Consider the following 18,789-nt stretch of genomic DNA (forward strand, 5'->3'; position numbering starts at 1 on the left):
AATAATTGTACTATGTTCAAATGCATATAGATGATACGCACATATACCATTAATATAGATACTATATGTGAACATACATCAGCGGGGGGGGGGGGGGGCAGGACCCCTCCATCACATCACTTACCCTACCAAGTCGGCACTCAAGTATTTCCCATCCACTTTGCCAAAAGCTCACTAATTTGTTTCCACATGCATTTTAGTATAAAATCCATTATCACTTCAAAAAGCACTTCCCAGTAGCTAGAGTCTGAATTGTCCATAAATATGTAATATCTCCCAATTAAATTAGAAGTAATACGATTAAGGAGAGGTCTCTTTTTTTTTCAGTGCAATAATCTTTTCTGTGATGCTGTTAGGACTCTTGAGATGACTTATGGCATCAAAAAAAAATCATTCTTGAAGTCACAATTTTTCATATTCATTTCCTGAGACAATTCTTTCCCTCTTGATCAACTGTCTCTTCTCTATTTTTTACAATCACATTCCAGTTTGAATCCAAGGACCTACCCTCCTCCTTTTTGGTCTCTCACAGATGCTAATGACATACAAATTCTGTAGTCATTAAAGAAAAAGGGATACCTAGCCACTGTCCCCAGTTAGGAACCTAAAAGTAGGTAAAGTGAAAGCTTCACAGAGAAACACACTCAATAATTTTATGATTACAAAGCTCTCAACTACACATATTGACAAAAATAGATCATTAAAAATGTAGAAATCTGCATCATGGTCTTCTATAAAACATCAATTTAGTTATTAAACGGTTATAAATTAGCCATTGGTAATTTACTCTTCTGAATGATTTAACCTTTCCAATTATCATTTCATCTGTTTTCTATATAAAAAAAATCAAAGAAATTCTAGATATGGAAAAGACATGCTGGGTGAGGATCTGAAACTGATTTGGTAGCTTTGGGGTTGACATAATCTTGGCCTGGTGTGGCTCATTTTGGAAAGCTGCCTCAAATTTCCCCTGGTTTTGAACTTTTTTTTTTCCTTACCACTTTCATCTAGCAAGAAATCATCCTGGTAACGGAACTTCTCCGGTCCACATGCAATAAAAATGTCATCGTCACCAAAAAAGTCCTGAAGGCACATCACCTACAAGAGAAAAGCATGGCACTCAGCAAGGGGTCAGCAGAACAGCAATTACAACATTGCATCCTGGCAAGTAGACATCTGCATAAAGCCACTTCCCACGTCTAATGGAATCAACAGGACAGCCTCTCCAGAGGAATTTCAAAAAAAGGTTTCCAGCATCTGTTACTAGTAAGAAACATGTTACATTTCAGTTGCGCAGGAAGACGGGATAAGGAAAATAGAACCGGTAACTGTCACATTTATTACTTGACATATCAATAGGCTATGAGGTAAGAGCCCTTTATTTTCATAATACAGTGGATGCAGCAAGATGTGGAAAAGGAACACCCCTTTATTCTTTTGAATGTAATATTCCTCGATAGCAATAAAAGTCAGCATATGATTTTAGCAACAAATATAGTAAACGTGTGGTGGTTACTAGGGTAACTACTGAAGAAAAATACCTGTATCAGAGTACGATTATATCATCCTCACATTATGATGTGATTATATCATACACATTATGAATATAATGATCTCCTTTAGACCCATTCTACCTCTAGTTGGCACAGAAATGGAGTGGCACCTGGGTGGCTCAGTCAGTTAAGCATCTGAGTCTTGATTTTGGCTCAGGTCATCTCACGGTGCATGGAACCGTGCCCTCCTCTGCCCTCCTCCCCTCCACCTCCCATCAAAATAAATAAATCCACTTAAAAAAAACAGAAATGGAAATGGAAGTCCTCACAAGAGGAATAATAGAATAGTTATTTCTTAAATTCAGATACAGAGACAGGGCAACTCAAGTTACGGTGTATGCCCACAACTCAAGTGATACTAAACTTTAAAACTCCTGTGCTGCCCAGCTTCTTGTAGTTATGCCAGAGGAAAGTTTTAAAACAACCTTTGGATATTTATTCAGCTTATTCTCCAGTAAGAACTTTAAGAGAGCTAAATGTTGTTTTTCAAGCACATGTGGTCAAAATGAAAAATTTCAAGCACACGGCTCTCTGTCTCTGGATATGTGGTGTAATATTTTGCTCACAATATGTATGATGCCAACACAAGGCACTGGGAACACTACTGATTTCTATCTATTTTCAATTTCCTTTGCTTGGAGCAAATCATAAAGCAGCCAAATGAAGGCACCCATTCAGAGCTGTATGAAATAGACTCTCTAATAGCATTTTCCCTTGGATATCTGAGGACCACAGAAAAATCCCCTGGATCCTTGGGGCCTCTGTTTACTAGTAGCACTCCCTTATTTGTCTGCAGTCAGCTGCAGGGCATATCTGGGGTTCTGCTCTATTTCAGTGCTGGGTGGCACTGCTCTGACACATCAAAGGTGCTGTAAGCCTTGCAGTAGTAAGTTGGGAGAACACAGCCTTGCTTAGAGACCCCAAACACAGTCATGTGTAGCCTGCAGATAGTTTTGCCAAGTAGGCTCTCATTTCCAAATAATCGCTTGGCTGAAATTTTAAGAATGAAATTGCTATAATAGTATGATAATCGCATTAAGTGTGAGTGAGGTACACCCACGAAAGATTTCTGAAAAGCTTGAAAATATAGGTGATTTAAGAGGGACATTGTAATTGCCATAAAAAATAGACTAAAGGGGCACCAGGGTGGCTCAGTTGGTTAAGCGTCCAACTTCCGCTCAGGTCATGATCTCACAGTCCGTGGGTTCGAGCCCCATGTTGGGATCTGTGCTGATAGCTCAGAGCCTGGAGTCTGCTTCGGATTCTGTGTCTCCCTCTCTCTCCGCCCCTCCCCAGCTTGCACTCTGTCTCTGTCTCTGACTCTGTCTCTCTCTCTCTCTCAAAAATAAATAAACATTAAAAAAAAAAAAAGTAGACTAAAGATCTTCAAGAGTGGTGTCAGAAGCTCTGGTCTTCTACTTGGGTTAAAAACAGGCCCTTTGGGGGCGCCTGGGTGGCGCAGTCGGTTAAGCGTCCGACTTCAGCCAGGTCACGATCTCGCGGTCCGTGAGTTCGAGCCCCGCGTCAGGCTCTGGGCTGATGGCTCAGAGCCTGGAGCCTGTTTCCGATTCTGTGTCTCCCTCTCTCTCTGCCCCTCCCCCGTTCATGCTCTGTCTCTCTCTGTCCCAAAAATAAATAAACGTTGAAAAAAAAAATTTTTTAAAAAAAAAAATAAAAAAAAAAAAATAAAAAAAAAAAACAGGCCCTTTGAATTCAGAACCCACTCCATTTCACTCCTCCCTTTCTGTCTGATCTCATCTGTGACCCTGTTTATCTTCAAGACAAGCACTCCACCCCAGCCTTTTCGATCAGTGGTTGATGTCATCCCAACCAACCCATACAGGCCATTGTCCTTTTACATGCGTAAGTCTTTATAGTGCCTACTATATGCGAGTTAGCATAGAGCACATACAGACAAAAATGAATAAAAGGTGGTCTCTCCCTCAGACAAAAATATGAACAATTAGCCTTAAAAGGCAGTGTTTCCTGGAGTGTGAATGGTCAATAGGTTTTGTGAAAAAAAAGGGAGGGGAGTTCCCTATGGCCAAATAGATTTAGTAAATACTGAGTTCATCCAATATAAACAGGTTTCTTTATTTCCAGTCTTTGCAAAGCCCTAACATGCTAATGTGCACCATAATTCCAAACAGGAGATAGAAAATCCAGTATTTCCCAATCTTATTTGATTCCAGAACTCTTTTTCACATAGTATCATAGGGACTACTGTGTAATGTGGTTCTCTTGGGGTCTGCACTGACAGACAGAGTTGAAAAGAACTCTGGGAACACACAATGGGAAGAACAGTTAACCCACTCTCCTGGGCAGCCACATTTCTTCAGATGATAAATATTTATTTGCTAGATTTTTTTTTTACTCCTTCAAACACCTATGATGGGCCTACTCTGTTGCTAAGCTTTGTGCCAAACATTATGATAACAAAACTTAATAGATGAAAAATATTGTTTTCCAAAGAAAATTGTCCTTCTGTTCCACATATTCCCCTCATTTGTATTCTAGAACATCAGACTGCCAATCAGATCACATTCATCTATGTGTGCATGTCTTATGTTATCGCTAAGCAGGCAGATAACTATCATCAAAACTATAACACGTGAGGGCCGCCTGGGTGGCTCAGTCGGTTAAGCGTCTGACTTCACCTCGGGTCATGATCTTACAGTTTGTGGGTTCGAGCCCCACATCAGGCTCTGTGCTGATAGTGCAGAGCCTGGAGCCTGCTTCGGATTCTGTGTTTCCCTCTCTCTCTCTGCTCCCCCACCATTTATGCTCTGTCTCTCAAAAATAAATGTTAAAAAAAAATTAAAAAATAAAAAAAACTATAACACATGATAAGCAGGTTGCCAGCCAACTAACTCCCTTCCATCATATACCCATAGCCATCCTTTAAGCCCAAGACTCAAAGAACACAGCAGCCAATGATCCAGCTTGGACAGTTTAGGTTTAATTCTGTTGGCAAGTGGGAAATGAAACATGATGAACTTTTGATGTTGTTTCCAACTCCAGGATTCCAAGAACATAAAAGGAATGTAGCAATTGTTAAAGAAAAGTAACTGTCATCACCCAGCACAAAAAGACAGGAAAAGGCCGTTTCAGTGCCAAAGCAACATGTATTCATTTACCTCTCAATCTCCAGTGACTAAAATCAAAGAATTTGTTAAACTATCAGAAATTGTAACGTTTTCTGTGCTCTCTGCTCTGGCATCATTTAGCCGTTTCCCTGCTCATAACCTCCCACTGCAGAAGTTGGGTATGGTCAGTAGATCACATTCAAATTTAGAAAACTGCTTCTTTTTAGAAGCCCTGATAAAAGATTTGATAGTAAAGGAGGCTTAAACACAAAGTTATGAAAAAGATGGATTTCGGATAATCTGAGCACTTCAATTACCGGTGCTCTCACCCTCTATCATTGATCTAGAGGTGGCTGTAACGTATCCCATCTAACAAAATAGAGTAACAGAAGACGACGTATAACCCTCTTCTCTAGGCCAACATACTGTGAGAATTTTCCTTCAGGCATTACTGGACATTCTGATATCAAAGGATTAAGACAGATAGAGAAGTGTAAAACCAACGTTTTGCATAAAGATCTGATTTTATATGTCTACACGGTGTTGTTAAATGTGAAGTTCCCAGGACACCTGGGTGGTTCAGTCGACTGAGCATCAGACTCTTGATTTCAACTCAGGTCATGATCCCAGGATTGAGCCCTGCATCGTGCTCTGCACTGAGCACGGAGCCTGCTTATGGTTCTCCCTTCTCCTCTTCCTCCCTCCACCCCTCTCCTCTGCTCCTGCTCTCACTCTCTCCTAAATCAATCAATCAATCAATCAATCAATCAATCAATAAATTTGAGGTCCTTGAAATTCAGTGTGATAACAAGCTTAAAAAAAACAAGTTCCTGGGGCGCCTCGGGGGGTTAGTCAGTTAAGCATCTGAATCTTGGTTTCAGCTCAGGTTCTCATGGTTCACAAGTTTGAGCCCTGATAGTTCTGCTATCAGCGTGGAGCCTGCTTAGGATTCTCTCTCTGGAACAAGTTCCACTTATGGTTTAACATCTCTCAAAGCCAGGCCTTTTCTTGTCATCTTTCCCTTTACCCCTATCACTACGTCTGTCCAGAGCTTATTCTCCTACCTGTGGACCTTGGCATTTCCCACTGGTGGATTTTCTCATTCCTATCTCCTTTCTCTCCAATCCATCCTGTTTAATTCTGCTAACCTACTCTTTCTTTTAAACTTTCAATATCTCTTTCCATGCTTCAGAAAAAAATCAATGGCTTTACCACCATCAAATTAAAGTTTATCTTCTGAGTCTGGCATTCCATCTGGTTCCAACCTACTTTTCAAGTCTACAGTAGTCATGCCATGTACCTGATACTTAGTAAGCATTGATTGGATAGTTGGATGGATGGATGGATGGATGTTTGGATAGATGGACGGATGGAGGATTGGATGCCTGGATGGATGGATGGACATAAGGACGAATGCAAGGACTATGCTATAACCCAAAACACGGTCCTATTTATCTGCTTTACATATTCTTCTCAGATAAGGACTTCTTCTTTCCTACTTGTATGGGTTTTTGTATGATTTTTTTCTTCCACTTGGTATCCCTTCCTACCTAACTCTTTGCCTGTTCAAATCTCTCCTATGACTCAAGGCTCAGTTGAAGGTTCAAGCCTTACCTTCTTATCCACTCCAATCCAAAGTGATTTACCCCTTCCCTGAGCCCCTAGTCATCATTCAATAGATGTTTATTGAACTCGTTATTTACTAGCCACTGTGCTAGGCCTTAAGAATACAACTGCCCTCATCCTTCGTCTCTTCTTTTCCAGTACAGATGTGTGTAGACTTACACTCCAAAGAATTCCTAACACACTGTTGTGAATTAACAATTCAGCAGAGGGTAAACTGCATTACCTACCAGTGGTTTTTGTCATGGGCTTGGACTCAGGTGGCTGAGTTGCCATCCTGGCACGATGACCACTGCTGACTTGGGCGAGTCAGGAAACCCCAGTTAGCTATCTTGAAACACATCCTGTTTCTAAAGATCCTACGTTTGGTTAGGGCAGAGGCAGTGCCTCCTGTTGGGGGGAGGATTCTTCAGCACCTCAGAGACTGCCTCTGGCACAATTTCCAAGAGCACAGCCTGTCATCAGAGCTCAGGTCCTGAATTAGCCCAACTCTGCCACTTAGATGTTCATCTCTTCGTGCCTCATATCAAATATGTTTATCATGTTGGTTACTTTAAAAATGAGAAGAATTTAGACTATGAATCAAAAGAGAAAAAGTCCTCGATAAATTTCAGCTATTTTTATTAGCTTAAATGCATTTTTGCTTCCAAATAAGTACAAGCCAAATGTGTACCTAATATAAATTTTTTTTTTTAATTTATTTTTGGGACAGAGAGAGACAGAGCATGAACGGGGAGGGGCAGAGAGAGAGGGAGACACAGAATCGGAAACAGGCTCCAGGCTCTGAGCCATCAGCCCAGAGCCTGACGCAGGGCTCGAACTCACGGACCGTGAGATCGTGACCTGGCTGAAGTCGGACGCTTAACCGACTGCGCCACCCAGGCGCCCCTAATATAAATTTTTTAATGTTTATTTATTTTTGAGAGAGAAAGAGAGACAGAGCATGAGTGGGGGCAGGGCACAGAGAGAGAGAAGGAGACACAGAATCGGAAGCAGGCTCCAGGCTCTAAGCTGTCAGCACAAAGCCCAACGCAGGGCTCGAACTTGGGAATGGCAAGATTATGACCTGAGCCAGTTGGACGCTTCACCACTGAACTGACTGAGCCACCCAGGTGTCCCCAAATGTGTACCTAATATAAACAAAAAATACAACATAGTATGTAGCTCCTGGGCACTATATACTTAACCTCCTAAGTGAATTTCGATAAAATACAGCAGATAGGTGCCCGTTCTCACTTTGGGAACAGGAATTCTACTAGTATAATTATTTTGGTGAATAGCATACTTTGAATTAGCATCAGGGAAATGGTGTAAAATGAAGATGGGATATGGTACATGCTCTGATTTCCATCAGGCTTCCACTGAAATGATGCTGTGAACGTCATTAACAAGGATGGCCACCTGCTACCACAGGTAGCACTGTTTTAACTTAAGACCCCTTGGAATCTGTCACAACTTTCAGTTTTGTGGGATCCAGAGATTTGTATTCCCCTGAGAAAACCATCCTCAGTTGAAATGTCCCTACATTAGAAAATAAACTGTATGTGTATTATATGCAATTCATAAAGGAAGTAGTTTATGGCATACAATGCTTAATATTCTATCAATTAATTTTCAGTTCTTACCTAGTGCTTCGGTTATTATATGAAAATCTAACCCCAAGTAAAGACATCCCATTTATTGCATCAGAGTTTATCTCTGACGGCACTTAGCATAATGCCAAACCCACTGTATCTCAAAAAACATGGGTGGTTATAATTGCCAGATGTGCTGGGAAAAGTCCTTGAATGAGTATCACCATACCTGGGTCCTGAGCCTAGATTTGACACAAACATTGTATAAACTTGAAACAGTTCCTTAAGTTCTCTTGGTTATCAGTTTCTATACTGGCTCCAATATGTTTTATCGCAGTAATTTATACGATGAAGATATAAAAAAAAGAAGAAAATTCTTTTTGGTGTGATACAGCAACAAAAATAGTTCTATATGTATCATTACATGTAATCCTCAATATACATTATTGCATTGAACCCTCTCTGCTGTAAAGGAGACAGACTCTATCTGACAAGAGTTAGTTAGATGTTATTTGTATCCCTATTTTACAGATTAAAAAAACAACTTAGCCAGATTCATCAGAAGATGTGTAGAAATTTGAAACTATGTCAGTTACAATTCAAAACCAGGCTCTTAACTACCAAGCTACAGGAAGACAAACCTATTCAAAGCATAGAAACACGTACCCTTACAATTGTGTATTATAAATTTCAGTTAATAAAACCATTTTAATAATAGTCATCACATATATTGTACACTAATAGTTTATAATAAAAAATGTCTAATAAATTTTTTAAAAAGGAAGTTTGAATTATTTCTTTGATCCTAGGAAGATATATTCCGTTTTCTGACGCTTTTTATGTGAAATCTGAATTTATATCTTTTCCATTAACTTGTCATTACACATACTTGTCCCAGGAGACTGAGCTGCTTACAGTGAGTTAAAAAACCACTACAGATAAATATGGACTTCCCCTGCTCTGAGTTTCCGCCTTGAATTGCTCTGTACGGACAGAGATTCAAACAAAGGCAATAAAAGCATCTGCTATTTACACATTTCCAAAGCAGGACTGTGGAATCCATTCCCCCTCGCTGGAATGAGATCTCCATGGTGACGCTGACATCACAGAGAAGGGCGAGATTTTCAGCAAAGTCTACATTTTCTTTCCAAGAGCGCCCTCTACCAACAAAATGGAAAAACTCTGCAGCCACGGCCTATTTTTTTTGAAGCCACACAAGTCATTGTGTCTTTATCAGGTGCCTCTCTTTGTGTGAAACATTAAAATATTTTACCATCAAAATACATTAATGTATTTTAAGTGAGATTGCAATCACAAAAATAAAAGCCAGGAAATTCAGTCCATTTACTGGAACCACTGAGTATGGCATATCCTTTCCATTTTTTTCTTTTTTAAATACTCAGTTATAATTTCTCATTCTTCTTGGTGCCAGTTAAAGGGGACAGGGTGAAAGGTCCAGTTTTCATGAGATGTTCTTTAACAAAAAGGAATGCTTACACCTACCTGTGTTTAAAAAAATCCAACCACGTTATGTATCTAAAGCACCAGAATCAATCACCTCCTTCTTTCTGCACAATTCATAATGTGACCATTATAATTAGCTTTCAGTTAAAACTTGGCACATGTGGGCGTCCTCATCCTGCCAAAACCTAATTTCGATAAGGTTTCTCTTCCAATTTCATTCCACATTTGGCTTCTTTTCTCCACTCTTAGCATTGAGTGTTGTTATGCACGTGATATTACAAGTCAACCACTGAATTTTTCTGTTCTATACTCATGTAATTTCATACATTTCTGGTCCTCAGACATGTTGACAATTTGTTTTATAGCCAAATATCAGGAATGTGTTATGCCATGTTACTGTCATAAAAATACATTCTCCATTGTTTCTTTACTTTATCACCTTTTCATTTCTTTGATAATGCACTTAAGCAAATGATAATTTATTCTACAACTGTTCTTCTAGCAAGAAATTTCTGATAAAGAAAAATCCTTTAAGGAAACTCTGGTTCTTGCCCAGGGGAAGACAGTCATTAATAAAAGAAATAAATGACTCAAATAATAATAACAGAGAGAGGAAAATAAAGAGCCTCAAACTACTTTTTTTACAAATTTGAAGCTCTAAGACCCTTTTTTTTGGTAAAAACAGATAATATCGTTGAAATTCAGAATGGATGAGATTTATGAAATAATATGCTGATGCTTTAAAAAATGGAAAAGAAAATGTCCTCTGTTGAAATGTAAGCAATTTAATTTGCTGAATCAATAAAAAAAAAATTAACAATCACAAAGTGGGAAGTACATTCCTTTCTTGATCGTGTTCTCAGCTGCTCGTCTACATGAACAACAGCTAGGACAGCACGTCGTGGAACATACTCTGACAGAACACTCTCCTTAGAGAAACGGAGTCACTAAAACACTCTCTAATGTAAGACATGTGGCAGGGTTCTTGGCATGCAAGTAAAGTTAAGACACTCGCATTACAAAGGGTAGGTTTCAAACCCAGAGAAATAAAACCAACCCACAAAACCTGTGTCTGGCCAACACCCTCAGATACAGTTTCTCTGCGTCAGGAGTTAAAAATGTAATTAAAGCAACTAGTTGCTATCTTGTGATTTTGTTAACTCTTACTCAACTTGCATGTGACCAGTGAATCACATGGCTGTGAATTTCCCTCCTGATGTTTTCAAAGGAGCCCAATGCCAGTGCCAAGGCCTACAATGTGCCAGGCCCCAAAGAGACTTGACTCACATCCTTATATTGATTCCTCACAAGGACCCTTTGGTGAAGGACCCTAATTTTTTAAAAAATTTGCAAGAAAATCACAATCCAAACAACTGGTATCTGTTTGAGGGATAAAAACATAATAAAGGTAATCAATCTGCCTTTTATGTTCTTGCACGTTGGCTTGTCACTTAAGGTTAGAGGCAAAAAAATGATATTCCCAAAGCCATGGAAGTATGTGTCTAACACGTGTAAATGTTGCCTGACGTTGAAGTACGGGAGTTGGTTGCTTTAAATATCTCTATTTCTATATTTCTAATCTACTTGTCTGGGTATACAGCTTGACATTAGAAGGGATTTTTTCATGGTTCAAATTAGTCTTCTCAAGTGAGTGATGTTTTCCAATGACAGCCCCGTAAAGGTGAATCTCCAAAATGGCTGCTACCACTGTCACCATCACCGCCCTGAGCCTAGCCCCCTAGCCATCAGCACCATGGCCACCATCACCATCACCACTTCCATGGTGGGAGCCCTCATAAAACTTCGGAAGTTTTTTGGTTTTGGTTTTGGTTTTACATAAGCTGAGGACAGAGCCTTTTGTCTTCTATGTGTTCAGTATGGGTCAGTGTTCTGCTCATCAGATACTGAACCACTTCTAACTGAGAATGATGATCCCAGTAGTATCTAGTACAAATTTAACCTAAAATTACATTATAAAACTATTAAGTGCAAAAATTACTTTTTTTAGACCCAAACTTAAATGCAGCTAATAAAAACATTTATAAAGCATCAAAACTATTGCTGGAGAAAAGTACTTCATCTTCCAAAACTATGCTTCAGAGCAAGTCAGCTTTTAAAATTGCCAATAAAAACATTCTCTGGAGTTGTTTGAATAATAATACCATTTTTGCATAATTGTATGAAGATCCAAGCACAGCTAATAAAAGGCTGAGAGAGAGATGGCAATGGCAAGACAAAAAATTTTACAGCCTCAAATGAAGGCTTGGTTTAAAACATTGTTTCTATAAATAAATGTTGATCTGGATATCCAACTATGAATACACACTTGGAGATATCCCCTCCTCAATGGTCTTTCAGACAATTATGTATGGTGACCAAAACACGTTAGGCCAATATCTCTTCTTTGTCTTCATCTTATACCATGTATATGAGTTTCCATAATTCCTTTTTATCTAAATTTAGAGATGAGTGAATAACATAGGGCTGGTTGCTATTTCGACAAAGCATGAGATAGAAGTGTAAATAAAGCATGAGGACTTCAAATGCCTATGGAGGCCTGGAAGGTAACAAACAGTGAAGTGGGCCAGGCATCATACAACACAGTGTAAATGGGGCGATAAATGGTAATTAACATAGTCAGACAATAGGAAATCGGTGAGGAGTGTAATAAACTGGAACCCTCCCTTCACCTAAATGGGGCAGCAGCAGTTACTTGACAATTGTTATGCAGCAAAGTGAGCCCAGGGCTGCTACACTGATTTTTTAAGAAAAAGTGAAATCAGATTTTTATTTGAAAGTCCTCGATTTTTAGAAGTTGGCAATAACTTCATTTTTTATAAAAAACATCGTGCGCTCCAAATAAAACACACCTGTGTCCTGGATTCAACCCGTGGGCAGGCAGTTTCCAATCTCTAGGGGAGAATTCCTAAACTAAGTGGCTATTAGCCATGGTTAATGTGCACAAGGCTGGTCTCCATAACTGTGCCAAAGTCCCAAGGAAGGCAACCAGGCTTACCAACTGACTCCAATTCCTATAATTTCCAAAGGTAGGGTAGGATGTAGTCAAGACCCAACACTTCTGAAAATTGGAGCCTGTGAAAGACTTGTCTTGTGTGTGTGTGTGTGTGTGTGCGCGCACGCGTGCGCGCGTGTGTGGGTGTGTGTGCACACGCGAGAGTATGCTTTGGGTGCGTCCACATTCACTTACACGGTTGTCCTGGGAAACGGGTGGATTTGTCGCAGCTGAGATTAGTTTTTGTGTCCTTCCTCTCTTCTACACTCTCCCTTCTCCCTTTCTGGGAGGGAAGGGGAGTGAAATAGACAGCTTGAGGTATCAGTAACACGAAATTTCAGAGCAAATGTTACCAGCTCAGTAGAGATGGAACCAAATGAACTCCCTGTAATAAAGAGTACAAACACATTCTACGCATCTCTCTCCCGCCCCTTACGACATCTCCTGGCTATAAGGTCTAATCATGGTTTCAAAAGCTACCAGTTTCTTTTAAAAAATTAAAGGTCTCTTCTTGAAAAAATGAAAATCAGTCCATAAGCAGTAATTTTCTTCTTAATCACATCTGCTCTGCCCAATTGCCAAAAACACCCATGACTACTAAAAATTATTAGAAATGTTAACTCTAGTTGGAAGGAGGCAGAGTAAATAAAACTCAACCATCTAAGGAAATAGATTTGGGGCCTAAAACATGAAAGTGAGGAAAAACTCAAGCTTTTCACAAATAATTTCGAACGGTTGATTTTTATTTAGGTGTCTCCCAAGTCAGGAGTAAGCAAGCTGACATGAGGCTTCTTTCCTTTCATAAACTTATATTATTGCTGGCCTTCTCTCACAGTGTGATGATTAACTCTGAATATCCTTAATGGCACATAAAGGGTTAGGTCCATTTGTACAGGGAACATCTATCTAGCACAGGGAGGCGCTCTTGATGTCTGGTTGAGAACATGCTCACGTTTACACTTTTTTATTACATTTTAGTTCTCATTCAACAATGCACCAATACAGAATGGCATACAATAGTGGCTTTCCATGACTATAGCAGCCTTGAAAGGCTTTGCATGGTAGTCTGGAATCACAGAAAGTCAGGCTTAAATCTCAATTCCATTAATTACTAGCTGGATGACTTGCGTCAATTACTCAACATTTGGAAATCTCCTTTGTCCATAGAGAGAGTGATGATAATGTTCTATCCATCTCTCAGGATGGTAGAAAGAATTTGCTGAGGTAATGCCCAGACATGTCTCAAGCAGAGGAAGTGTTTAGTAAAAGTCAAAAAACAGTATATAGGCCTTAATTTAATGTTGCTGAAGCATAAACTTCCAAGATTACGCTCAGAAAAGTCAACAATCATGGAATAGAAGGCAGAGTAAATCAGCAGTTTCTCGTTTGTCCTTCCCTTGTACTGTTTTTATGCTGAAAATTATTCCATCTAGTGGCTGTCAGACTTTAGACAACCATAAGACATTAGAACTACAATCAACACTAACCAAAGTGCATGAAAATAACATTTTCTTTCCGTCTGTGGGTTATCCATTTTTCTTTCACATGTGAAGAATACAATGCAATAACTCTATTAATATAAGCTATCTCCTTACATCCCCTGAAAATCATATTCTTTTCAAGTGCCTGACAAGTAGAGGACTAAACATTCCCTCCATGCTGAAACATTTGTCCATGCCAATCATAACTTCCTTAATGTTCAAGGAAATGAAATCTAAGCATGAATTGCCAGGATGAGCAGCAATTTACAGCTTTAAAACCACTAAAAAAAAGCGTAATCATTCAATGTGAATCTCAATATTGAGGTTCTCTCCTTTGTGTCTTGTGCCTCTATCATTAGGTCTCATCAGATATAAAAAAGGTCAAAATCACCATAGACAGCAGCTATGCTCATCAAATATGTTTAAACAAATCATAATAATTTAATGTCTAAAGTAACTGAGATGGAAACTTCTTTTTGCATTATTTGTAGTGTTATACTGCCCTTCAGTGTCCAAACACATGAACTGTTAACAACATTTGAGCTCAAGAAATGCCTTTGCATGAACCTTTACCGTGAACGAAGTTATTTTTTTACAATATCTCAGTGAAGGGTGTTGCTATGGTTTAAAGTATGCCTCCTTCCCGAACTCATATGTTGAAATCCTAATTCCCAGTACCCTCAAAATGTAACTTTACTTGGAAATTATGGTCATTGCAGATGTGATTAGTTAAGATGAAGTCATGCTGGAATGGGACGGGCCCCTAATCTAATATGACTGTTGGCCTTATAAGAAGGGGAAATTTGGAGACAGACATGCACACAGGAAGAACACCATTTGATGAGGAAGGCAGAGCTCGGGGTGATGCTTCTAGAGGTCAAAAAATGTCAAAGCCAGCCAGCAAACCACCAGAAAATAAGAGCCACGGGTGGAGCAGATTCTCCCTCACAGCCCTTAGAAAGAATCAACACTGCCCAAACCTTGATTTTGGACTTCTAGCCTTCAGAAATGAGAGACAATAAATTTTGGTTGTTTAAGCCATCCACTTCTGGTAATTTGCTATGGCAGCCTTGGCAAACCAACATGGGCGTGTATTTTTATGCACACAAAAATGTAGAATAACATAAAATTTCTCACAGAACACACTCATCTCACTTTAACTACAAGGATAAGAAGGAGAGTTCAAACACAACAGATCATTGTTAAACTCTAAACTGAAGATTTTTCTTAGTAACATCAGCTGTTAATGGCTTGTTTTTTTCTATTGGTAAGTTCTAGAGAGTTTCAGGGACAAGCTCTAAAGCCTAGAACATTTTATTCAAGTATTATAGATGTTGTGCTAACTTGAAAGAGAGGCAAACACATGGTTTTTATTTCTTTCGCACTTATGCCAGTTAGCTCTCATGCTACAATAACCAATTCTTGATTGTGTGAGAGTTGTGCAGACCCTGGATTATCCAGACTCTTATTTTCTCTTTGCCTTTTCTGCTTTGTTCATTGTCAGCCAGTTGTTTTACATTCTATATGCAGGATAGAATATTAAGAACAGGAAAGCCTCTATGGACACCTCCTTGAATTCTAAGATAGGAGCAGGGAGAGAACGAATCATGACAATTCCCCAGGAGAAACTGGGTTAAGAGCTAGGACCCTGGCCCGTGGTGAATGAGAACTAGTTTGCCTTCATCTTGACTCTAAATCACTCTTGTGTGATCCTGATGTCTCTGAGTGCCAGTTTTGCTTCTCTAAGGAGGGATTATACTAAATGAGTGGTGGCAATGCCTTTTTTAGCTCTTTCGTTTCATGATTTAGAAAGGAACACATGCAATGGACAAATGGGGAAGGCAAATGTTTATTGCAAGCCCAGTATGTCCAAGGCCCTAAAGATAAAATGTACCTTTATCACCATATCGAGGAGTCTCTATAGTTAGAATAGTGGGGAACAACGAAAATATCATTGATTTTATAATTTATTAGATGTTGCTATTGAATATTTTGGAAGGGTAGGCTACCAATAGGAAGCTTTGGGGGAATGTTTATGAATATGAAGACTGTGATTGTAAACATTGGATTTCATGCTAAGGTTAAAGGTTATCACTAAATTTTTAGCATATTTTAGTCAATGATAACCTTAAAACTTCAATGTTCCAGATGTTTCTAGAACCATGAAATAGTTAAATTATCACTGCAGCATTACAACAACTTGGGAACCCCCCTTTTTTTAGATACAAAAATACTTCTAGAATCAGGAAATAGTTAAATTATGACTACTGTTTTATAAAGTTAACCTTGGGAGAAAGAGTCTTTTTTAAATTAACACTTTTTTAAAAAATGCAATAAAGTCCTCTTGTATTAAATTATAAGAAGATAATTGGGACTAATCAAGAATTACTATGGGTCCTTTTCTGTAAAGAACTTCTGAAAATGAATTAAATTTAGAATATAAGAGGGTGTGTAAAATTAAAGACATTCAAAGGAATAACACCGTGAAGTGCCAGGTTTTGAGAACTTATAATAAACGGTTGTGAGACACAAAGAAACCCCTGTCACTGACAATGAGACTATAAGAATTCCAGGAGCAAACATTTTGTAAAAGAGGAAACGAACATGCAAACTGTATGACTGCATGATTGAAGAATTCATAGATGGTGCCAGGGTCTTAAAACTCTCCACATTGCTCTTCTATTTGGCAGGTTCACTTTGCTGCCTAAATCTCTGCCTCCTTGAAACCATTAAAGGCAGCTAACCAAATTATACTGAGGCACGTGGCCAGAAATATTTATTTTCATATCATAAATTTACATCTTCACTAATGACTTGCTAGGACGTATTTTTTAATGTTCTTGCATCCAAGTTTTCCTGCACATACAAAAATGTGATCATCAAAAGTAAACATTCTTATGACTCCCAAGGGGTTTGTAAACTGAGACTTGGCCAAATCCGGCCCCACTGTCTGTTTTTATACAGTCCATGAGCTAAGAATGGTTTTTACATTTTAAAGTAACAAAAAAAATCAAAAGAAAAATAACATTTTGTGTCAGGTGAAATTCAAATTTCAGGGTTCATGAATAAAGTTTTATTGGAACACAGCCATGCTCATGTTTCCCTATAGTCTATGGCCACTTCTGAGCTACAATGACGGAGTCGAGTAGCTGCCACAGAAACCATATAGCTCAGAAAGCCTAAAATATCTTCTATCTGACTGTTTTCAGAACAAGTTTGCCAATCCCTGATTTATGTCAAATTCATAATTTGACATGAAACCAGAAAGTTCCTTTACAGCACATACCAGGTCTTAGGTCCCAAGGGCAATTCATTCATCATCCTAAACCTAGCAGTCTCCTCAACACAGGGTAGGTACTTCATGAATGTGTCATGCATAATGCTAATAATTTTTAAAAAATAAATACATACAACTGTCTTTCAGTGAGCATTATAGGAATATTCCTGTAGATGGCAACACCTTGCTACTCTGCTGAGACCAACAATCCAGGCTAAGTGAGCACCGGCCATTTGTATCCATATGACCTGCTGATCCACCAGTGCCACCAATTCTTTGTTCTGACTTGAATTTAACTGAATTAACACCAGCATCTGGAGCTTCTGTACTGTGTACACACAGCCCTAATTCCATCTGATACCGACATGCTCTTTTTTAGCCAAATTTTATTCATCTGGTTGTAAGTGATGTTTCCACGTTAAGATAGGTAGATAGATGATAGATAGATAGATAGATAGATAGATAGATAGATAGACAGACAGACAGACAGGAAGAATGATCTTAGTTTACCAGTTGCTGTGCAAAGCACAGAAAGAGAAAAATTCCTATTCAGTGAAATCTTAAAGTTTCCTCCCATGAAGGAAAGTTCATTTGAAAGCGGCTAAGAACTAGTTCAAAAACCATACTATTCTCTTTTTCTTTAAGGACTGAATGGGAGCCACTGAGAATCTAACTACACTTACTTCCTCTTGCCAATGCCCCATCCACTCACAGGGAGTGCACTGCTTGTGGGAATGCAGAACGGAGCAGCCCTGGTGGAAAGCTCTCCCCAGATTTAAAAATAGATTTACCATATGAACAGGGGCGCCTGGGTGGCTCAGTGATTGAGCTTGATTTCAGCTCAGGTCATGGTCTCACGGTTCTGGTTCATGAGATCCAGCTCCAACTTGGACTCTGTACTGATAGCACAGAGCCTACTTGGGATTCTCTCTCTCCTTCTCTCTGCCCTTCCCCCGCTTGTTCTCTCTCTCTCTCTCTCTCTCTCTCTCTCTCTGTCTCTCTCTCTGTCTCTCTCTCTCTCTTTCTCTCTCTCAAAATAAATAAACTTTAAAAAATTCAAAAAAAAACCCCCAAATTACCCTATGATCAGCAATTCCACTTCTGGGTATATACTCAAAAGAAGTAAAAACAGATACTTGAAAAGATATTTGTACACACATGGCCATTATTCATAACAGTCAAAACGCTGGAAGCAACCCAAGCGTCTATCAACAGAACAATGAATAAATAAATGTGGTATATCCATACAATGGAGTATTAATCAGTCTTCAAAAGGAAGGGCTGTCTCATGCTACAACATGGATGAGTCTTGAAGACATTATGCTAAATGAAATAAGCCAGTTGCAAAGTCATAAATATTGTATGATTCCACTTATATGAGGTAACTAGAATAGTCGAATTCCCAGAGGTAGAAAGCAAAATGGTGGTTCCAGTGGCTGGGGGAGGGCAGTAGACAGCTATTGTTTAATGGGTACAGAATTTCAGTCGGGGAAGATGAAAAAGTTCTCGAGATGGGTGGTGATGATGGTTACACAATAACGTGAAGGAAAAAAATGGTTAAAATTTTATGTTACATATACTTAACAAAATAAGAAAAAAAACTGGCCTCAAGAAAACATTAGTAAACTCACCTGCTGGACAAAATAGCGATTATGTCCGGCAAGCAATATACACATAAGGAAAAGTGCATATGCACTGAAAGTGTATGCACTGAAAGA

General features: G+C 39.0%; 1 protein-coding gene across 5 annotated transcripts in view; it reads right to left on the reverse strand.

The window, feature by feature from the left end:
• Nucleotides 1-18,789, reverse strand: part of DCLK1 (doublecortin like kinase 1) — a 346,275-nt gene that overhangs the window by 165,748 nt on the left and 161,738 nt on the right. For all 5 annotated transcript variants that reach the window (XM_043576843.1, XM_043576859.1, XM_043576833.1 and 2 more), the window contains exon 4: nt 999-1,098. In XM_043576843.1, the coding sequence (XP_043432778.1) occupies nt 999-1,098 (100 nt within the window). The remainder of the gene's footprint in view (nt 1-998; nt 1,099-18,789) is intronic.

Source organism: Prionailurus bengalensis, chromosome A1 (genome assembly GCF_016509475.1).
Source record: "Prionailurus bengalensis isolate Pbe53 chromosome A1, Fcat_Pben_1.1_paternal_pri, whole genome shotgun sequence".
In the NCBI taxonomy this organism is placed as follows: Eukaryota; Metazoa; Chordata; class Mammalia; order Carnivora; family Felidae; genus Prionailurus; species Prionailurus bengalensis.